At 44.3% G+C, this 18,858-nt stretch overlaps 1 protein-coding gene across 1 annotated transcript; it reads left to right on the plus strand.

The window, feature by feature from the left end:
- Positions 1 to 1,482: 1,482 nt before the first annotated feature.
- Positions 1,483 to 17,464, plus strand: LOC124238152 (collagen alpha-2(I) chain-like). Its single transcript, XM_046658773.1, has 8 exons — positions 1,483 to 1,656; positions 1,952 to 2,144; positions 3,032 to 4,132; positions 7,463 to 7,645; positions 8,813 to 8,871; positions 10,204 to 10,329; positions 14,815 to 14,908; positions 17,263 to 17,464. Exons 1-4 carry the CDS (start codon positions 1,483 to 1,485, stop codon positions 7,609 to 7,611), a joined length of 1,617 nt encoding a protein of 538 aa, XP_046514729.1. The 3' UTR covers positions 7,612 to 7,645; positions 8,813 to 8,871; positions 10,204 to 10,329; positions 14,815 to 14,908; positions 17,263 to 17,464.
- Positions 17,465 to 18,858: the final 1,394 nt, after the last annotated feature.

Raw genomic sequence — 18,858 nt, forward strand, 5'->3', positions numbered from 1 at the left:
GATACAGAAGCTCCAGATGCAGAGGCTCTGTGGATGTAGGGTGCTGGTTTGTTTTGTTTTAATTTAGTTTTTGGTCAATCAAATTGTGATAGAAATGAGTTTGACATTTTTACTCAGTCACCAGACACCTGAGAGTCCAGGGTCAGTGTCCATTACAGTGACACACTGCAGTCTCAGGGGCTGCAAGACAGTGTAAAAAGCCTGGGCTCTCGAATCAGAAAGTGGCTTTCCAGATGATAGCTGTGTAAACTGAGGCAAGTATCTTCACCTCTTTGATCCTCAGTTTCCTTACATGTGAAATGGAACTAACGACACTTGCCTTGTGTAGCTGTTGTGTGGCACACAAAATGACAGCCATATTTCATCTTATTGCCAGTTTGTAGCAACACTTTTTTTAATAGGAAACCTTTTGTGGTTGATCCTTGGTGCAATTTTTTGCCACCTTTAAAACATGAAATAAAACACATTTTCATGCTCAGTGTGCAGTTGCTTAACACACACATTTAAGGTAAACAGCATTGGCCCTTGACCAACTGAAAATTGTTCAGGTTTCTCTTTAGGCACAAGTGCTATCTGTGTTCTCAGATCCCACAGGGAGCCAGTCCCCTGGTTCTGCAGCTGTAGGACGGACCTCACAGAAGCAGCTGGGTCTCTGGTTTCTCTTAGGACTTTCAACCCAATTTAGAAATCCCCCACCTGATTTACTCGCTTTCTTTTCCCCACCTGGACCACAAATCTGTCTTTTCCTTCTCCTCTTAATTTCTCCTCATCCCTCTCAAATACCAATTGAATATTTTCCTACAAATTTTATAGTGCCTTAATTAGTATTCATCATCACTTGGGGAAGATCGTATATTCTTACATCATTATATGGACTTTTCATGTTAATGAAACTTCTAACAATTAAGTGTGCGCTTGAAATTCTTCCCTTTAGCAGTTATGACTGCATTTCTAGAATCTGTTATGGTATTGAAAAAAATACATTAAAGGTAGATATCATCAATATGTTTTGTTCTTAATTGTAATAAAATTAAAACCACCTAGAATCGTGTTATGATAAGTTCTATAATTAAAAAACTGTAATTCTTCCCTACCTTCCAAAGGTATTTCAGAGATTAATTAGGGTTTTTAATTGTGCATGAGATTTATCAAGTAAGGGCACAACCTTGCTACTATTATCTATTTTTCATTTGGATAACTTCGAAGTTTTCACTTGTTAAAAGCTATTTAGATGTGACAGTAATAGCCAGTCTCTAATTTTTTACATTTTCGGATTTTTCTTTTCTTCAAAAAAACAATTACTGCTCCACAAATGTATTTTTAACTTAGATTTTTAAAATTCTCATTTTTAAGGAAATAAGCTTTGGAGAAGATATATAATGCCTCCTTGACAATTCTGAAACCTGAAGCGCCGGGGCTACCGACTGAGGTGGGATTTCAGGAAAATCCGGCCCTTGGTGAATCTCCGGGGATTCTCTCTGGATGGGTCTGGACCAATCCGCGCTGCCCCAGCTCCGCGCTCGGACCGGGCTGCGGCGCAGACGTCTCGCCGCGCTTGCGGACACACCCCTGCAGACCTGGCCCCGTCCTCCCAGTTTCCCTTCCCAAATGCCTCAGAATCGTGATCACAGCAATCAAACGACTCGGTGGGTCATGGTAGTTCCCAACCTCTTCTAAAAAGAGACGCCCTTTTAAAATTCAAAATAATTTAGCAGACCCCACCACCACCACCATCCAGACTGTGATAGCTGTACTTTCAAATTCTCTGTTGATTGAGAAAACTTACAAAACGATCAAAAGCTTCAATAGATTCTGTAATACTTTCAAATGCCTGTATACTTTATTAATCATACTATTTGCATACATCTGAATTTATTTATTTATGGTGTATGCTCACTAAGTGTACAGGCACTGCTTGGTGCACAAATGGCTTCGCCCACCCCTTGCACAGGGAAGCCCCCAGGGTCCCCAGGAGGCGCCCAGGGTCCAAGGCCCGGGGCCGGGAGCTGCTACCGAGGACGTAGAGGCGCTAGGTCCTGCCTTCTACCCTAAACGTTCCTTTAAGCCGGATTCCCAGGGGCTGCAGGCGGCCCTTCCTGCAAGTCGCCGGGGCATCGCAGGGCATCTGCTGCCCCCTATCGGTGGTGAGGCGAACAATAACCCGAACCCAGTTAGAATCGACTAGAAGAGGCCTCTTGAATAAAAGAATATTCCATGACTACGCAGTAGCCAGAGGACTCTCAGAGCCTGTTTTCCGCAGACATCCAGCTCCGGCTGCCGCGTTGTAACGCAGGTGTCCGCCAGCCAAGGAGAAGATGATGGATTGTGAGGAGCAATCTGACGCTGCTTCGGCGAAGGCAGGGAGCGGCGTGGGTTGCGGGGTCCCGGATACACCCAGGGTTCACCTTGTGTTTTCCACCCTCCCATTCACCAGTCCACCTCGTCCTTAGGAAAAGCGTTTGCCCTCACTCGGGACGGGGATGTTCCTTAGGGCACAGCGTGGTGTTTTCCCAAGCCCCTGAAACACCTGTCCCCTCATATTACACCTTGAGCAGAGTCCAGTGACCTCTGCTGCAGAGGTGACAAAGGCCACTCTCCTTGAGTAGCCGCCTCAACTGTGTCCAGGAATGGCCTTCCAACAGCGTGTTACTTCTCTGATCCCTTTGGTGGGAATATGAATATGCTTCAGAAAAGTCAAATAAATACTGAGAAGAAAACTCTTGGACACCCCCGGCTACCACTGACGCCCGTACAGTGAAATTTCCTGCCAGGACCGCACAGGTAAAATTCGCCTGCCCCGGGACACAGCCGAGGCTGCTAGCCGACTGAGAACGTGTGTGACAGTTACGTACTGAGATATTTCTAATTTTATTTTCATTATTTTCTCCCACCCCACTACCACTCCCCTTCCACACACACACACACACACACACACTTTGCAGTATCCTAACTTGTTCACTCTTGTCCATATTTGCCTTGGCCCTTTTGGGAAGAAGGCAAGAGAAAGATGAACGAAGGTGAGTGGGGGAAGGGAGGGAGGGGAAGAGGGAGAATCGCCTTCTACACAAGACTTTAAGCCGGAAGACGCCCCGGCGGAGGGTCTTCAGGACGACAACGGAAAAGTCCCACTACACGCTCAGAGCGCTGGTGCTGGCGCCCCCAACTGCCGGTGGCAGCAGGAGATCCGGGATCCAGTTGGTCCCCTCCGAGGGTTCCGCCCGCCCGCGCTGGCGGTGGGGCCCTCCAGGGTCGCTGCGAGTCTGGGAGAGGAAGGAGGCTCCGCTGGCTCCGTTCTCCCTCCCAGCTCGCCGTGGCCATGGCCCCGCCAAGTCTCCGCTCCCGAGCGGCCGCAGGTGCCGAGTGGCCGATCCCCGGAGCGAGGGAAACGCGGGCCTCGCCGCCCCATCCCGTCCCCGGCTCCAGGAGGGTCTCCGGCGGGTGGCCGCGTCCCCTCGGTCCGGCGCCCCTTCCCCGCGGCCTGTGGGCGCGGCGCGCAGGGGCGCGGGCGGGCGGCGGCTCCCGGGCGCGGGCGGAAGGCGCGGCACCGCCTCGGTCACGGCCGCCGCCGGGCTCAGGCGGAAGCCCGGGCTCCGGAGGGGCGGGGCCGCCGCGCCCGGCGAGGCCCAGGGCTCCGGGCCCCGGCGCGCCCGTCGGTGCAGCAGCGGAGCCCCGGCGGCCGCCGCGCCCGCCAGGCACCGATGGCCCCTGGTCAGCTTCAGCGCCCTCCCCGCGCGTGGTGGGGCGAGGCCGTGCCCACGCGTGTCCGTCCGGCTGCGCGTCTGTCACTTGCACACTCGGAGCCCCTCCGGCCGCGCAGGCCCCGGCTCTGGGGTTGGCGGCTCCCGCGTCTGCCACCTCCAGGACCCGGAGCCGCCAACCCCAGCCTCCCGGCGAGCCGGGACTTCCCGGATGGGGCCATGCTTTCCTTCCAGGACAACCAGGGCTCCTCCCCTCCCGGCGATCTTTCTAGGAGGCCACCTCCAGAGATTCCGAGGCGATTTCCTCCCTGCCGGTACCAAACCGGTAACTCCTCTCACTGAAGACACCAGGGGGACTGACAAGCTGAGTGAGTGGCGAGGGACCACCACCACCGAAAAACCCAGCGTTCCACGTGCGCGGACTGTTTTGATCGGTGGGTTAATGGGGGATAGAGGTCCGCTCTCTATTTTTGATAGCCCTGATTTTCAAGCTTTTTACAAAGTTACGTTGTCCTGCTTTCTGCTCGGTCAACAACACAGAAAATGGAATATTGCTTTTTTTGTGATTCAGAATCAATTGTCATGACAGTGACTTGGAGATTTTCCCGGCATCTTGTGAGATAAAATGGAGATACACACGTAGGTGAGAGTCGTTGTGTTACACGGTGGCCGCTGCATCGGCCGGCAGCGTCCCTGAGCCTCGTTCCCTGCCCCTCTCGGCTCTCCCACCTAGTGGGACTTCTGTCATTTAATTATTGTGTAATTATCCTGAGGGTCTAAGAGTAAGCATAGGGCAAAGATTGAGCACAGCACTTAAACAGTTCCTTCAAACTGTCTTCACCTTTCTTAGGGAAGTAATTCCTGGGCTGATAAAGAATTTCAGATATGAGGGCAAAAAATAAGTTGCTAAAAAAAAAAACCCACTTCAGTTATACTTCTGTTATTTATTTAATAGATATTTATGGAGCACCTACCCCACACCAAACACACACACACACACCCCCCCACACACCCCCATACATACATACATACTATGGGCTATACAAATGATAATATAGGACATCTGTTGAATGCTTAGTATGAGACAGGCAATATACTTGTTTTAAAAGCATTATATCATTTTACCCTTCCAGGGACAATAAGAAGTAGATGCTATTATCCTTATCCCTCCTTTATAGATGAGAAAAATGAGATATTGCAGACTGGAAATAACTTGCTCAAGGTCACCCGGTTAGTAAGTGGCACAGCAGGGACTTCAAGCCAGCCAGTCTGATGCAGAGTCCACAGACTCAACTGCTAAACCAGGTCCTCCAGTCAGATCTGAGAATCTGCACGTTTTGGAACCACCTCAGGTGAACCTAAGGCAAAGGAGACCTTGAGAAGCATGAATATGGTCACACTCCCTCATCTTCCTGATCAGAAGGCAGACCCGAAGAAGTGATTTGTCCAAAAACACACAGTTAATTAATTGCAGAATGAGATCTAGAGGGCCGGCCACCTCCTCATCCCTTGTGGAAAGACTGTCTACCATCCTAACCACATCGGCTCAGTCCAGGAGGAGTCAAAGAATGTAAATAACTCAGCAATTACAGTAAATGTACAGTCAGATCTTGAATATCCTTAGCTTCCTCTTCTAATTGCTTACCTTCTGGATATTTGACTGTGGTAGTTTCTCTCCCAGAGGGAGAGAGAAACCAAGTGAAACTCAATTATTTTATTTCTGCTAATGTTAACTGGTAAGAACTCTAATTTTCAAGAGAAAAAGGGGCAGGGGGGTGGGGAGCCAGGAGGTTTGATGGCAGAAAAGGCTAGAACAAGTTCCTAAATGAAGACCTGCAGGTGATCCCTAGATTTTGGCTTCCGTGCTACCCATAACGGCCATTGCCGTAGTGAGGGCTTAAAGTGGGGAAGAAGTGAAATGGACGCCACGTGGAACACAACTGTTCCTCCACTCTTCCTCTTCCTGTGCACCCAGGCCTGCCCCGGTTTTGATATTTGAGAAGTAAGAAAAAGGAGAAGGAAATAAATGAAGAGAGTATGATGAATTATCCTGGAACAACTTCTACTTTTGTTTGGGAGAGTGAAAGAGTTATAGTACTGAAAAGAAATACCTAGGCCACGGTTCCTCCATCCTCAGCCTCAAGCACTGAGCATAGATAGTCATAAATTGTCATTAAACAAATAGATTTGGCCTGCTTGTAACATCTTGACTTCTACTTCTTTTATTTATTTATTTATTTATTTTTGCTGGGGAAGATTAGCCCTGAGCTAACATCTGTGCCAGTCTTCCTCCACTTTATATGTGGGTCGCTGCCACAGCATGGCTGATGAGTGGCGTAGGTCTGCACCCAGGATCCAAACCCAGAAGTCCCAACCCCAAAGTGGAGCATGCTGAACTTCACCACTACACCACAGGCTGGCTGCTGTTTTTGTATTTTTTTTAATATTTTTCTTTTTAACCTACTCTCAGATCATAGGGATGTTGAGAGGCTGTGCAAGAACCCTGGGGACTGCTGCCTTTTCTCAACAACTCTGACCAAATCATTTCCTTATGTAACATCATTTAATGATTCCTCATCATCTCTAGGGAATAAAATTTGACTCATTAACAAGGAAAACAAAATATTACATGCTAAAGCCCCTGATTACTTCCCGCCCACAACTCTGCCACTCACTGAAACTTTGATCAAGAGGAAACTAGCTGTAGTCCTTGAACATACACGCCGTCTCCCGCCTTCGTGTTCTTGCATTATCCCCATCCTCTCCCTGGAATTCTGTCCTCCCTTGTCCTCTTGGTAAATACCTATTCATTGCCCCAAACTCTGCTCAGACAGCGCCACACCTGTGAATTCTTTCCTGACCCTCTGCTCCATCCCCCAAAAGCAATCATCTCTTGTGCATGTGGAGGCCACTTCTCTTCCTTATGTTCTCTCTGATGGTTCTGAGTCTGTGGAATGATTTTTTTCCATATCCCTTGCCTTCTGTTCAACTGGAGCTCCTTGGGGATCTGTCTGTATAAACTTTGTTTAGTGTATCTGAAAAGTTAGGGAACAGAGGGTTAACTTACCTTTAAGTAGAATATTATTTACATTTTGAAATAACATGCTCAGTATGTTTAAAGCAACAGGTCCATTAGTTATATAGTACAGAATGTCCAAAAAATATGGAAACAGAGGAAAACATAGTGTATTTATTACGCTTTTTTCAGATTACCTCATTACTTTAAATTTAGAGGTACTTAACCTAAAAGGTTTCTGGAGTCTGAATAACATACGGAGCATACTGCTTGACAATGTAACTAAAATACTGTTTAAATATAAGTATATCCTGTTTGCTGAATTCCCCACCCCTTCCAGTCCCAGCACCTAACACTGTCTGGTGCCTGACGCATCATAAGTGTCCGCTGAATTGTTCTAAGCTGAACAAAGCAACAGGCTTTGTCCACTGGTCCACGGTCTTCTGGTTCTCGCTCCCCCGGTCCCGCTCCGTCTCTCCTTTTGGTGAGCTCTTACTAGCTTCAGTCCCTTTGTCAGTCAGAGTCCTGTATGTGCTCTCGTTCAGTTTGAATGAATGCTTTTGCCTAGAGTGTAATTGCTTACATGCTTTAGACATTTATTAGGGAAGGGAGACCCCAGACTTTTCCTCGTTGATGACAGGACAAGTTATTGAGGGGTAGAGACAGTTAATGGAGCAATAGAGCAGATAAGGCCCTAAACCAACAAGTGGGTCATTCATTCATTTATTCAACAAATTTTTTTTTCCAGCACTCATTACCTGTCAGCCTCTGGCCAGGCAACAGCCTCCCAAACCTGCAGAGGCACTGTTTTCTACCCAGCATTTCCGGTTGTACTTGTGGCAGAATTTCCTACTGCTGGAAGCTTATGAGTGGGCAAATACTTTCTGTACCTTCTGAGACCACGAGGGCATGCCAAAACCAGCCACTTGAAGTAAGGGCTTTGCGTGGATACGTTTCCCTTGTCCATAACTGTTTAGTGAATAAGGAACTTTGTGTATATTTGTGCAAAATTTAAGAAATAATTGAGAGCTATTTAATCACACCTCTGGAGCACAAATATATATATACCTAAAGTCCACATCCCTGACAAATGGTCTCACAGTAACAAACTGATCTCATATGATGAGACAGCTGCTTCTCTAGAAGGGTTCACTTAGCATTTAATATAACAATACTCTAACTATCATACATGTTTGTTTATTTAGCTATATTAGCAACGTGCATATACTCACTTCAGGTAATTAATGAGGAAGAAAGCCTGTGATATAGTAGGTACAGTTGAATACACTTTTTAACATCATTAAAGTACATGTCGTACATCACTAGGGAGGAGATTCTAGGACTTTACATTCTTTAGTCCTGAGGAAAATAATGTGGAATATAGTAAGATATGAAGAATTAGTGGAGTCTGTATTTCTGAAGAGTGGCTATATTCTCTAACAAAAATCATTTTGGGAACTCTTGGCCCAAGAAGCATTTCTTAGATTACAGGTTTGAGAGATAGGGGGCAAGTGTCGTCACCCCCAGTGAGGGGTATTTTTAGAAGTGCAGTTTTTATGTTTTTTTCCCTCAGAGACATTCAGGTCATGTCTCAATTGGCAAAGCAACCAAAAATATCCAGTCAGTTATCTGAGTAATTTAGGCCCCCAGATAAACTATCTTTGTTTGAATTACCTCAGCAGCGTCACCCTTACAATCATATTAGCTTAAAGTAGCAACGGCAACATGATAGATTGGAAATATCTGGCGTCAGATGATGAAGATTAAAATCCCGACTCCTCATTTCTCAGCTCTGTGACCTTGGCCTTGCTGAGCTTCCTTCCTGTTTGGTTACCTCCTTGGTGAAACAGGTGTATCCCAACTGCCCTGTCTACCATTAGGGAGGTGTTGTGAACATCAATAAGGTCCTGTGTGTGAAAACTGCACCTTGAACTGCAGAGCAGTTCAAATATATGTTTCTGATGTAGGTCATACAATTTTAGGTCAAAAGAAATATTCCTTGAAATGAATTTTAAAAATATCCCACTCCTGGGTATTTATCCAAAGAACTTGAAGTCAACAATTCAGAAAGACTTATGCACCCCTATGTTCATTGCAGCATTATTCGCAATAACCAAGATGTGGAAGCAACCCAAGTGCCCATCGACTGATGCATGGGTAAGGAAGATGTGGTGTATATATACAATGGAATACTATGCAGCCATAAAAAAGACAAAACCGTCCCATTTGCAACAACATGGATGGACCTTGAGGGTATTATGTTAAGCTAAAGACACCAGACAGAGAAAGACAAACACTGCATGACTTCACTCACATTTGGAAGGTAAACATGGACAAAGAGAACAGATTAGTGGTTACCAGAGGGGAAGGGGGTTGGAGAGTGGGCAAAAGGGGTAAAGGGGCACATATGTATAGTGACAGATAAAAATTAGACTATTGGTGGTGAGCACGATGCAGTCTATACAGACACTGATTAATAATGTACACCTGAAATTACACAATGTTATAAATCATTATGATCTCAATGAAGTAAAATAAATATTCCTTGAAATTAATTAAGGAAATATTCAAATTGTTTCTTGGAATCACTCAAAGAATAGAATTCTCTAAATTAGATACCCAAAAACCACTTTCTCAAATGTTTGTCCATTTTGGGTTTTCTTGTATTTGATCAGTAAAATGAGTTCTGATCCTACTGTAGCTACTAAACAATTTCTACTCTGACTCCTAAACCAGTGAAGAAAGCATCAGTGCAGTGACCATAAGTATCATTGACTTCTCTTGTCATCTGACAGTTTATTTTACTATGCATTCACTGGATTCATTATTAGCATCTGTGCTGATAGCCTTGAACAAACATTTATAAATTCTGTAGCCATTTATCCAAACATTTGTGAGTTTATATGCAAGGCAGATGAGAAAACTGAGGATCAAATAAGTCCTTTTCTATTGTAGATCCTCACATTTGATTATGAAACCGCTTTTTGCCTAAGCAAAAAGATGCGATGAATTCATAATTCTAAACTAGTGCTGTTGAAACTGGAAGTGAAAGGAAAATGTATTCATAAAAATAGCTGTATAAGACTCAAGCAACAAGAGGCATCATAACGCAAAACAACACCCATTTCTTCCAGTTAAGTTTTCTTAAATGAGATGGGTCTGCTTCATTTCTCACCTCTATCTTCCCCTATAGTTTGGGGATTAACGATTAAAATGTGTATCCTTTTCATAATAATTGCATTAACATGCCCCACCACCACCTAACTACTGGTAAAAACAGAAGAAAAATTATTGTAAAATGGAAATACAAAGAAAGCCTAACTCAAAACATTTTTTTTTATTTTGGGTAAGGAGAGGGAAAATTTGAGCATCACTGCCCTAAATAAGTTACGTAAGAACTGTATGTAAAACTAAGTTTGTTACATCTTTATATCCTATGAGGTTATAAGCATCTTGAGCAACTGGTCAAATTGAGCTCCTTTCCAACAGGTAAGGAGACCAGGTCTGAGAATATTCTGGAGTCCTCTACAGAGGGGAGGGCAGTGATTGGCAACTCCCATCTCTTTGCAAACAAGAAGCCATGTTCTCTGGAGGTTTCCCTGGAAAGGCCAAGAAGTGAGTAACGTTCAGATGCAGGGTTGCAAAGGTGTCCAGGGGATTCTAATATGAATATCTGTGTGTGTGGGCATGTTAAAGAGACTCCGCAGAGACGAATGTTCAAAACACTAGAAAACACCCACTAGAATTATTAATGCCTCTTCAGGGTTATGATTGTATTTTCCTGATTAATGTGGTAAATTAAACTGTTCTTAAGTGAACAGAATAAAAGATAGGTCCGTGTCTACACAAGAGTATTATAGATGACGAGAGAAGGTATTTCGTGATCCACAGTGCCAATGAGTGGATTTCCCAAGCAGAATCAGTCTGTGTCACAAGAAAAGGAAAGAATGAGTTGGAAACCCTCACAGCATCTCCACAGCTCCCGGTCATTTGTAACTTTATTCTATTTCCAATCTTCCTTGATGAACAGGGGGCCTGATTTCTTGCTTTTCATTAGCTCGGTTTTCAATGTTGTCTGAGAGAGACGGGTTTGCCAGCAAAAGCTCCATAGCCATGAGTTACAGTGAATTCAGTGGGGTGACCACAGCCTGGCGGAGATGGACTTGACTGTGAGCGGCTTGGAACGCTGTACCCCTGGCCTCAGCGCTCAGGACTTCTCTCTGCAGAGTGTGTGTGTCAATCTGCACAATGTCTCTTTTAGTATATAAACTTCCAAAGAACACGCAAAATTTATATTTTACTCGTTCTATATAAAGGTTCTAGAACAGGGCTGTGAAAAACCAGCTGCTCTGTTTTTGGAGACGTTCCCTATAGCTTATTAATTATTAGTGAGTAAAATTTAATAGTGGTAAAATTTTTTGAGAAATTAAAATATTAGTAAATAATAGTTGACATGTTTTTCCAACTGTGAACTCGTGTAACAGTTAATTCCTGAGTACCCACTATGTACCAGGCACTCTTCTAGGGCCTGAGGTTACAGAAAGTGTTAAGGGCAGAATTATGTCTCCCCCCTAAATTCAGATGTTGAAGCTTGACCCCTAATGTGATGGCATTGGGAGGTGGGGCCTTTGGAAAGTAATCAGGATTAGATGAGGTCATGAGGGGGACCCTCATGATGAGATTAGTGCCCTTATAAGAAGAGACACTCGAGAGCTTGCTGGCTCGCTCGCTCTCTCTGTCTCCCCTCAGGCACATGCACAAAAAAGTCATATGAAGACATAACGGGATGGCAGCCACCTACAAGCCAAGAAAAGAGGCCTCAGAATGAAACTTACTTGCCAGCACCTTGATCTCAGGCTTCCAGCCTCCAGAAAAATGAGAAATAAATTTATGTCATTTCAGCCACTCAGTCTACAGTATTTTGTTATGGCAGCCCGAGCAGACTACGACAGCAAGAAACAAAACTGACAAATAACATAGAAGTAAAATCTACAGTGTGTCAGGTGGTTATAAGCACAGGGGACAGAAATAAAGGTGGGAAGGACAATGGGTGGGGGTTATAATTTCTTAAAGGAAGACTTCACTGAGAGGGTGACCTTTAATTAATGACCTGAAGGAGGTGAAGAGCCAGCTGTGCAGCATGGGGACAGAGCAGGCCAGGGGGAGAGCAAGTGCCAAGACTCTGAAGCACGAGTGCGCCTAGCAGGGGAGAGCCAGGAGGCGGGTGTCCCTGGAGTGGGTGGGGACAGGAGAGGAGGAGCAGATGGGGTGAGAGGTAACGAGTGGGTGGTGTGGACCCATAGCACCTTGAGGTCGTGGTGAGGGCATGGCCTTTATTCAGAGTGATCACGGAGGGTTCTGAGCAGAGGCGTGACCTGAGCTGTCTTATGTTTTATGAGGAGCACTCTGTCTGCTGAGTTGAAAATAACTAGAAAGAGCCCAGCTGGAAGCAGGGAGACAGGAGCTACTGCAGTGGCCGAGGTAGGAGACGACAGTGCAGAGTGGCGGTGGTGGAATTAGTGAAACGTGGCATATGTGTTTTGAAGGAAGAGCCAATAGTATTTGCTGAGAGCTTGGATGTGGGGTGTGAAAGAGAGGAGTTTTTAAAAACAACAACAAGGCTGGACTTGGAGCGAGAGAAAAGTTGGCTGCCGTTACCTGAATTGGGGAAGACTGTGTGAGGAGCAGGGTGGGAGGGAGAAATCGGGATATTTTAAGTGCAAAATACCCCTTATGTATTCAAGTAGAAATACCAGACAGGCAATTGGATATACAAGTCTTGGGGTTCAGGGGAAACATTTCAGTCTGAGCTGGAGATAAAAATTTAGGAGTTCATTTAAAGCTGTGTAAAGTGCAAGGATGCTATTCAAAATATGTGACAACCAGTGTGGTAATGGTACTAACCAATCAGAAGGTACTGGAGCACAGTTCTAAAGTGCCAGGTATTAACATTTTAGAAACTAGGTCATGGGTAGGTGTGGGGGTCCCAGAGAGAGGCTGGAGTCGGGGGGTGGGAGAGGGCATCAGAGTTTGAGAGCAGCTCTTTCCTAATGGGAATGGAAATACGTCAACATTTTATCAAGCAGTATAGCATACCAGTGCACAGCAGTTGGAAAACAGCCCTGAAGGAGTGTAGAGAAGGAAAAGAACAAGAAGTCCAAGGATGCCCTGGGCAGCCCAGTATTTGGAGGTTGGGGATAAGAGGAGGACAGCAGAAGAGACTGAGGAGAAAGAGCCAGTGACACAGGAGAAACGCCAGGCAGGTGGTGTCCTAGAACAGTGACTCTCGGGTCCAGTTTGCCTGAGATGGTCCAAGCTGGTATCTGCGTCAGTGTATTGAGAACTAGTGCCCATCTTTCACTCTCAAAAATGTCTTTATTCTGAAGAAAACTTATATGGTCTCCTTACAAAGAAGCCAAGTGAAGAAAGTAGTTTAAGTGGAAGGAATGACCAACTATTTAAAATGCTGCTGCTAAGTGAAGTAAGAGGAGGACTGAGAACTGGCCACTGGATTCAGTCTCACGGAGGCCACCTTGTCAGGAAAGCAGCTTTGGTGGCGCAGGAGGCATGACAACCATAAGTCAGAGGAGAATGGGAAGAGAGCAACTGATGGCACTGAGCAGAGACAAATCTCTTCAGAAGTTTTGCTCTTAAAAAAAAAAAGGCCGAAAATTGATGAGGAGTGGGTGGTTGGAAGGGAAGGAGAGTCGAGACAGGGTTCAGGTAATGTGGTGGACTGAATGCACGTGTCCCCCCAAATCTGTATGTCAAAGCCTAAGCCCCAGTGTGATGGTGGGCCTCTGGGACGTGATTAGGTCATGAGGGTGGAGCCCTCGTGAATGGGATTAGTGCCTTATACAGGAGACCCCAGAGAGCAAGAGCTCCATTGTGTGAGTGACTATATTAACATTATATATTAAAATATCTTCTTTAACCTAAAAGTTCCTATTTTTCTTCGGATTTTAAGCATTTTCCTGGGCCCCTCAAAGTAAGGTGGGCCCTAGGCACTGTGCCTGCTGTGCCTGTAGAGCCGTGGCCCTGGATCTCATTAAGGAGGAGAAAGGGGTAGGTTTGTGCACAACGCAGGGTTGGCCTGAGACAGAAGCCCTCGTTGTTCATCCACAGGAAGAAGAACGAAGGCCAAGAACAGGGGAGCAGGTACGGGGTAGACGTCATACTGGGAGTTTGTGCAGGGTGGGTATTTTGGGGTTTTTTCCCTGCTTGTTTCTTTTTCTCAACTTAATCATAAGCACAGTCATAAACTAAGAGTGGGGATGGTGGAGGAAGTAAAGAGGTTTGAAGAGAAGAAAACAGATGGAACAGCCGCCAAGGGGTGTGGGAGAGTGGCTGGACTGGGGAAAATGCAGTAGGATTCCGGGGCAGCACTGAAAGCCCCCCTAAGGTTAGGTGAGGAATGTAAAAGGAGACCAGGCAGCATGAGTTGCGTGGCTTTTCTCCAGCCACGTTCAGCTGCCCAGTGGCATGGCAGAGCAGGAGGAGAGTTGGAATCAAGCAGGGATGGAGTTTACCAAGGGAGTACAACGAAGCGAGAAGCAGCAGGGCAGTTAACATGTATGCAAAAGTGTGCTTGTAATAATGGACACGGAATTCAAGCTGGGTAAGGACGGAAGAGGGGATATGAGGGGACTGAGGACATCGAAGATGGGGCTTGAGCGTAGATCCTGGTGGGTCCAAAGAGCTGGAGTTAAACTGTAGAGGAAGTGAATTGGAGTGGTGGCCGATGATGGGGTGAGAATCAAATGTTTGAAATCGAGATGATGGAGGGATGTGCAGTTCTTAATGAGGAGGTCTACAGGTAACACTCGATATTTGTTATGCAGACTGCAAATAATACTCCATAATCCCATAGACTTTCCAAATGTAACCACTGTTAAAAATTTGATCAAATGTGTATCACACATACATATATACATACAAAACACACAGTGCTTCAGTTTTGGTTTAATTATTTTCTTACATAAATGGGATCATGCTACATTATCCCATTCCTTATTTTTTCACTTAACAATATATTCTGGAATTTTCATGACCGTTTACATAGATCTACCTCATTTCTTAATGGCTTTTTTTTTTTTTCAGTTACATGAACTTCCAATTGAACGATCTACTGGAATATTCTAAACCTGTTTCATGTTTATCATGGCGGTTGGAATGGGAAACTAACGAAGCTCAGGTCTGGGTTCTTCCCTTTCTCAGACCCTTTCCACGACCCTGGGCGGGGGTTAGCAGAATATTCATATGGCCGTAGGTTTTTGGAAAATGTACAAGAGTAAGATATTTCAAACATGATTGGTTAAGACCAAGTCTCTTTCCACATTTCCTCCATGGCACGTTCCCTGTTTTGGACGGTGTTGTAGAGACTGTGAGCATTCAAATAAATACTCACTTCCAACTGAATTCATTTCTGAATAGATATGCATTTTCATACCTAATTTTGAATTCTTTTTCCTAAAGAGGGCCTTTACGACTGAATAAGCTTTAGACCCTACGAAGCCTGGATCTGCCCCTACAGGTTTAGCAACTCTCCTTAACAGCCTATTTCCTCAGTGATGTCTAGACCCCTGGCTATTCCTGCTGACCCCAGCACGTGTTGCTGAATCACATAGCGAGAGTTCTCCCCCCTCCCTCTTCCTTCTCCTTCCGTGAAAGCCAGCAGTGAGGTGGCCAGAGGACTTTCACTTTCCTGGATCCAGTTATTGCCCCTCAAACTGATTTTAGGCAATGATGAAAACACGCAAATAACTCTGTCTCCAGTGCTCTAATTTGGAGTGTTTATTTCTGTCATTGTTGCCTTAATCTCTGCATCAAAGCAGATAATCATTAACTGAGAATTTTAGATATACAAGATAATTTAGAGATTATCTAATCCTCTCCTCTCTCCTTTTAGAGCTTTGAGAGCTGAGATGCAGAGTAGAAGGCCCTATGACTGTTTATGATTCTACAGAGAAGGCTAATCATTTCTTAAGTAAGGCCGAGGCCTGTGTTAAGTGGGAGGTGAGAAAATGGAGTGAGGCAGGTCCCGGCTCAGAGACGGAACACTGCTCACCACCCCCTTGTAAAATTCAAGCACGGCTCCCCGGCTAACAGACACTAATGACTATAATAAATTAAGGAGGGTTTAGTTAGGCGATAAACAATTACAGCTGACAACAGGGTGTAAACTTGATGCCTTAATTAATGTATTGACCAATAGCTCTTTCTGGGTTAAGAACCCTAGCCTTAATTCAGCCATAATATCTGTGTTCTTTTTTTTTTTTTAATGTACTAGGACTAAACCACGTTCAATATTCAAATAATAATTTCACAGAGTAAGGTATTAGAAAAACACAGAGACTCAAAATAAACCCAAGTTTGGCCACACTTTCCTCTATGAGTGATGATACTTTGACTTACCTCACAGCATTATGAAGATTAACAAGATTATGCCTATAAGTATTCTAAGCTCTTTGGATTTAAAAGCTGCAGTTGGCTGGCAGTGACATTTCCTTTATGTCTGGCCTGTGTGGTTCATGTGGTAATGAGATATGACTGTAAAGTAGGGAGACTAACTTTGGACAAGCATACCCCGTTAAGACTCATGCATCCAAACCTTTGTCCTGCCATGTGGTCACGATGGGAGACTGGGTACTTATTTTGAGGAGGCTGCCATTGCTTAACACATTTTCTGAACTGCTCTTTAGGAACTGCTTCGGAGGGAGCTTATGAGACATGGGAGAAAAGCAGCCTACTTATGGTTTAGGGAAACTGTAGAAATACATAAAAGTCTTTAAAAACAACAACAACTCATTTGGCAGGTAACTCAGTACCCTGCAGAGACAAAGTTCTCTGTCTAGCAAAGAGGCAATTGCATAAGAAGGCATATGTCAGGTTGAAACTCCTATAGAGTTGTTATAAGGCTATCAAAAGCATTTTTAAGCACATCTATGCATGTGACATTCTCCTGGAAGATAGGAAGAGGAATTTTTTGAATATGAAAAGTAAGACATCTAGCGAGCAGTGATTTGACAGGTCATATGCTGGCCAATGATTTTAACAAGAGTGAACATCTGTGTAGTACCTTATAATTATTTAAGCATTTTTATTGTACATTGGTTCATCTTATCTTCACAACCCTAAGATATTGCAAAGACAGACAGTATTATCATCTTCATTTTACTTATGTAAAAATTCAAGCTTAAAAAGTTGAGACAAGACCCAGTTGACACAATTAATAAATGAAGCGAACCTCAGACCCACCTCTTCTAACTTTTCACCCTGACTTTCAACATTATAACTAAGGTTTTCTAAAGTATGGTATGAAAAATTCTGGACCCCCCAATATGGTAAGTATAGTGATTTTATAATATACCAATAAATTCTTTGACATTACTCCTTTCGAAATTTGGAGCCTAAGAAAAAGGGTGGAATCTAATTCACCTTCTCTTGAGTGTGGGGTGGGTTTAGTGACTCATTAGTAGGTGTGATGGTGTGTAACTTCTGAGACTAGGTCATAAAAGACATTACAGCTTTCTCCTCGCTCTCTTGTAGATTGTTCACTCTAGGGGAAGCCAGCTGCCATGCCATGAGTGTATTCAACCAGCCCTGTGGAGAGGTCCCCATGGTGAGGAACTGAGGCCTCCTGCCAACAGCCATGTGAGTGCGCCATCTTGAAAGCAGATCTTTCAGGCCCAGTCCAGCCTTCATATGACTACAGCCTCAGCCAACATCTTTGCTAAAACCTGAGGAGAGACTCTGACCCAGAATCACATAGCTAAGCCACTTCCTGATTCTCTGAAGCTATATAAGATAATAAAGCTTTTTGCTTTAAGTCTGTAAGTTTTGGGTAATTTGTTATTCAGTAATAGATAACTAATACAGTCCTTAAAGTATTCTATGATCAATTAAACTTGGGAAATCCTCTTAAAGATTCATAATGTCCAGTAGAGTATAAAGGTTCTTGAAAAGTCCTGCAGCAAAGCAGCCTGTTTTTACTTTTTTATAAAGCAATTTCAAGTCCCCTTTAACAAAACATCCTTTGCACCCCAAAGAACTAGTTTGGGACACTTTGAACTATAGCAGTCTGGGTCACTAGCCATTTCAGTTAACTGTAAACTTCCAAGTGAGCATTTAGACCAAATATCAAAAACTACACTACAAATCTAGCATACGTTTGGGCCTCTACTGGACATCCTCCAAAGCAAGGGCTTGGATTCTTTACAAACGTCAATGTCATAAAAGACAAAAACGTTTGGGGCAGATTAAAGGAAACTAAAAAGACATGTCAACTACCTGCAATCCTTGATTCTTCCTTAAATTTTAGACCAGAAAAAAAAATAGTTATAAAGGACATTATTGAGACACTTTGAGGAATTTAAATTTGGATGGTAGGTTAGAGAATAGTATTGTATTAATGTTAAATTGTCCAATTATAAGAATCATACTGTGGTTATGTAGGAAAATGTCCTTTTTCTTAGGTGATAACATGCTGAAATCTGTAGGGCTAAAGTGTCAAAATACCTGTAACTCTCAAATGATTCAGAAAAAATGTGGTGTGTGTATTTGTGTGTGTGTGTGTAGAGGAAGAGTTGAGAGGGATAGAGGGCGAATGTGAAGAGAAGAATCTCAAGGCCTCTGGAAGCACAACTACATATGAAGGTGTGGCGCAGGAGATGAAGGCCCACGCCTTGATGGCTGACTTTCAAGGTCTCTGCTCAGAGGCAGCCCTGAAAAACTGATGCAGGAAGTGAAATGCCTGTTCTGGGCTCTTCCCATTACTGAATCCTCCTCACCCTTCCGGTTATAGCATAAATCTCTCTTCCCGACCATCCTATCTGAAAAGGTTCTTCTCAGCTATGCTCCATCACAAAGCACTCTGTAAATCTCATAACACTTTCTCGGTCTTTAAATATCAAGTGTATTTATTCTACACGTCTTTATTGCTTCTCTTGTCCCACTGGATGGTATGTCCCCTGAGGACATGAATACTGCGTCTTCCATTTACTGCTCTCCTCCTATAACATGTACTCACTATATTTTTTTAGAGTGAATTAATGTCCTTTCCACTCTTCCTTTTCTACTGCATGGTAGTCCCAGGTGACTTCTCACATTCAAGAGGTGCCAAGTGCTTTTATGCTACACTCACAC

Source organism: Equus quagga, chromosome 4, assembly GCF_021613505.1.
Source record: "Equus quagga isolate Etosha38 chromosome 4, UCLA_HA_Equagga_1.0, whole genome shotgun sequence".
Classification (NCBI taxonomy): Eukaryota; Metazoa; Chordata; class Mammalia; order Perissodactyla; family Equidae; genus Equus; species Equus quagga.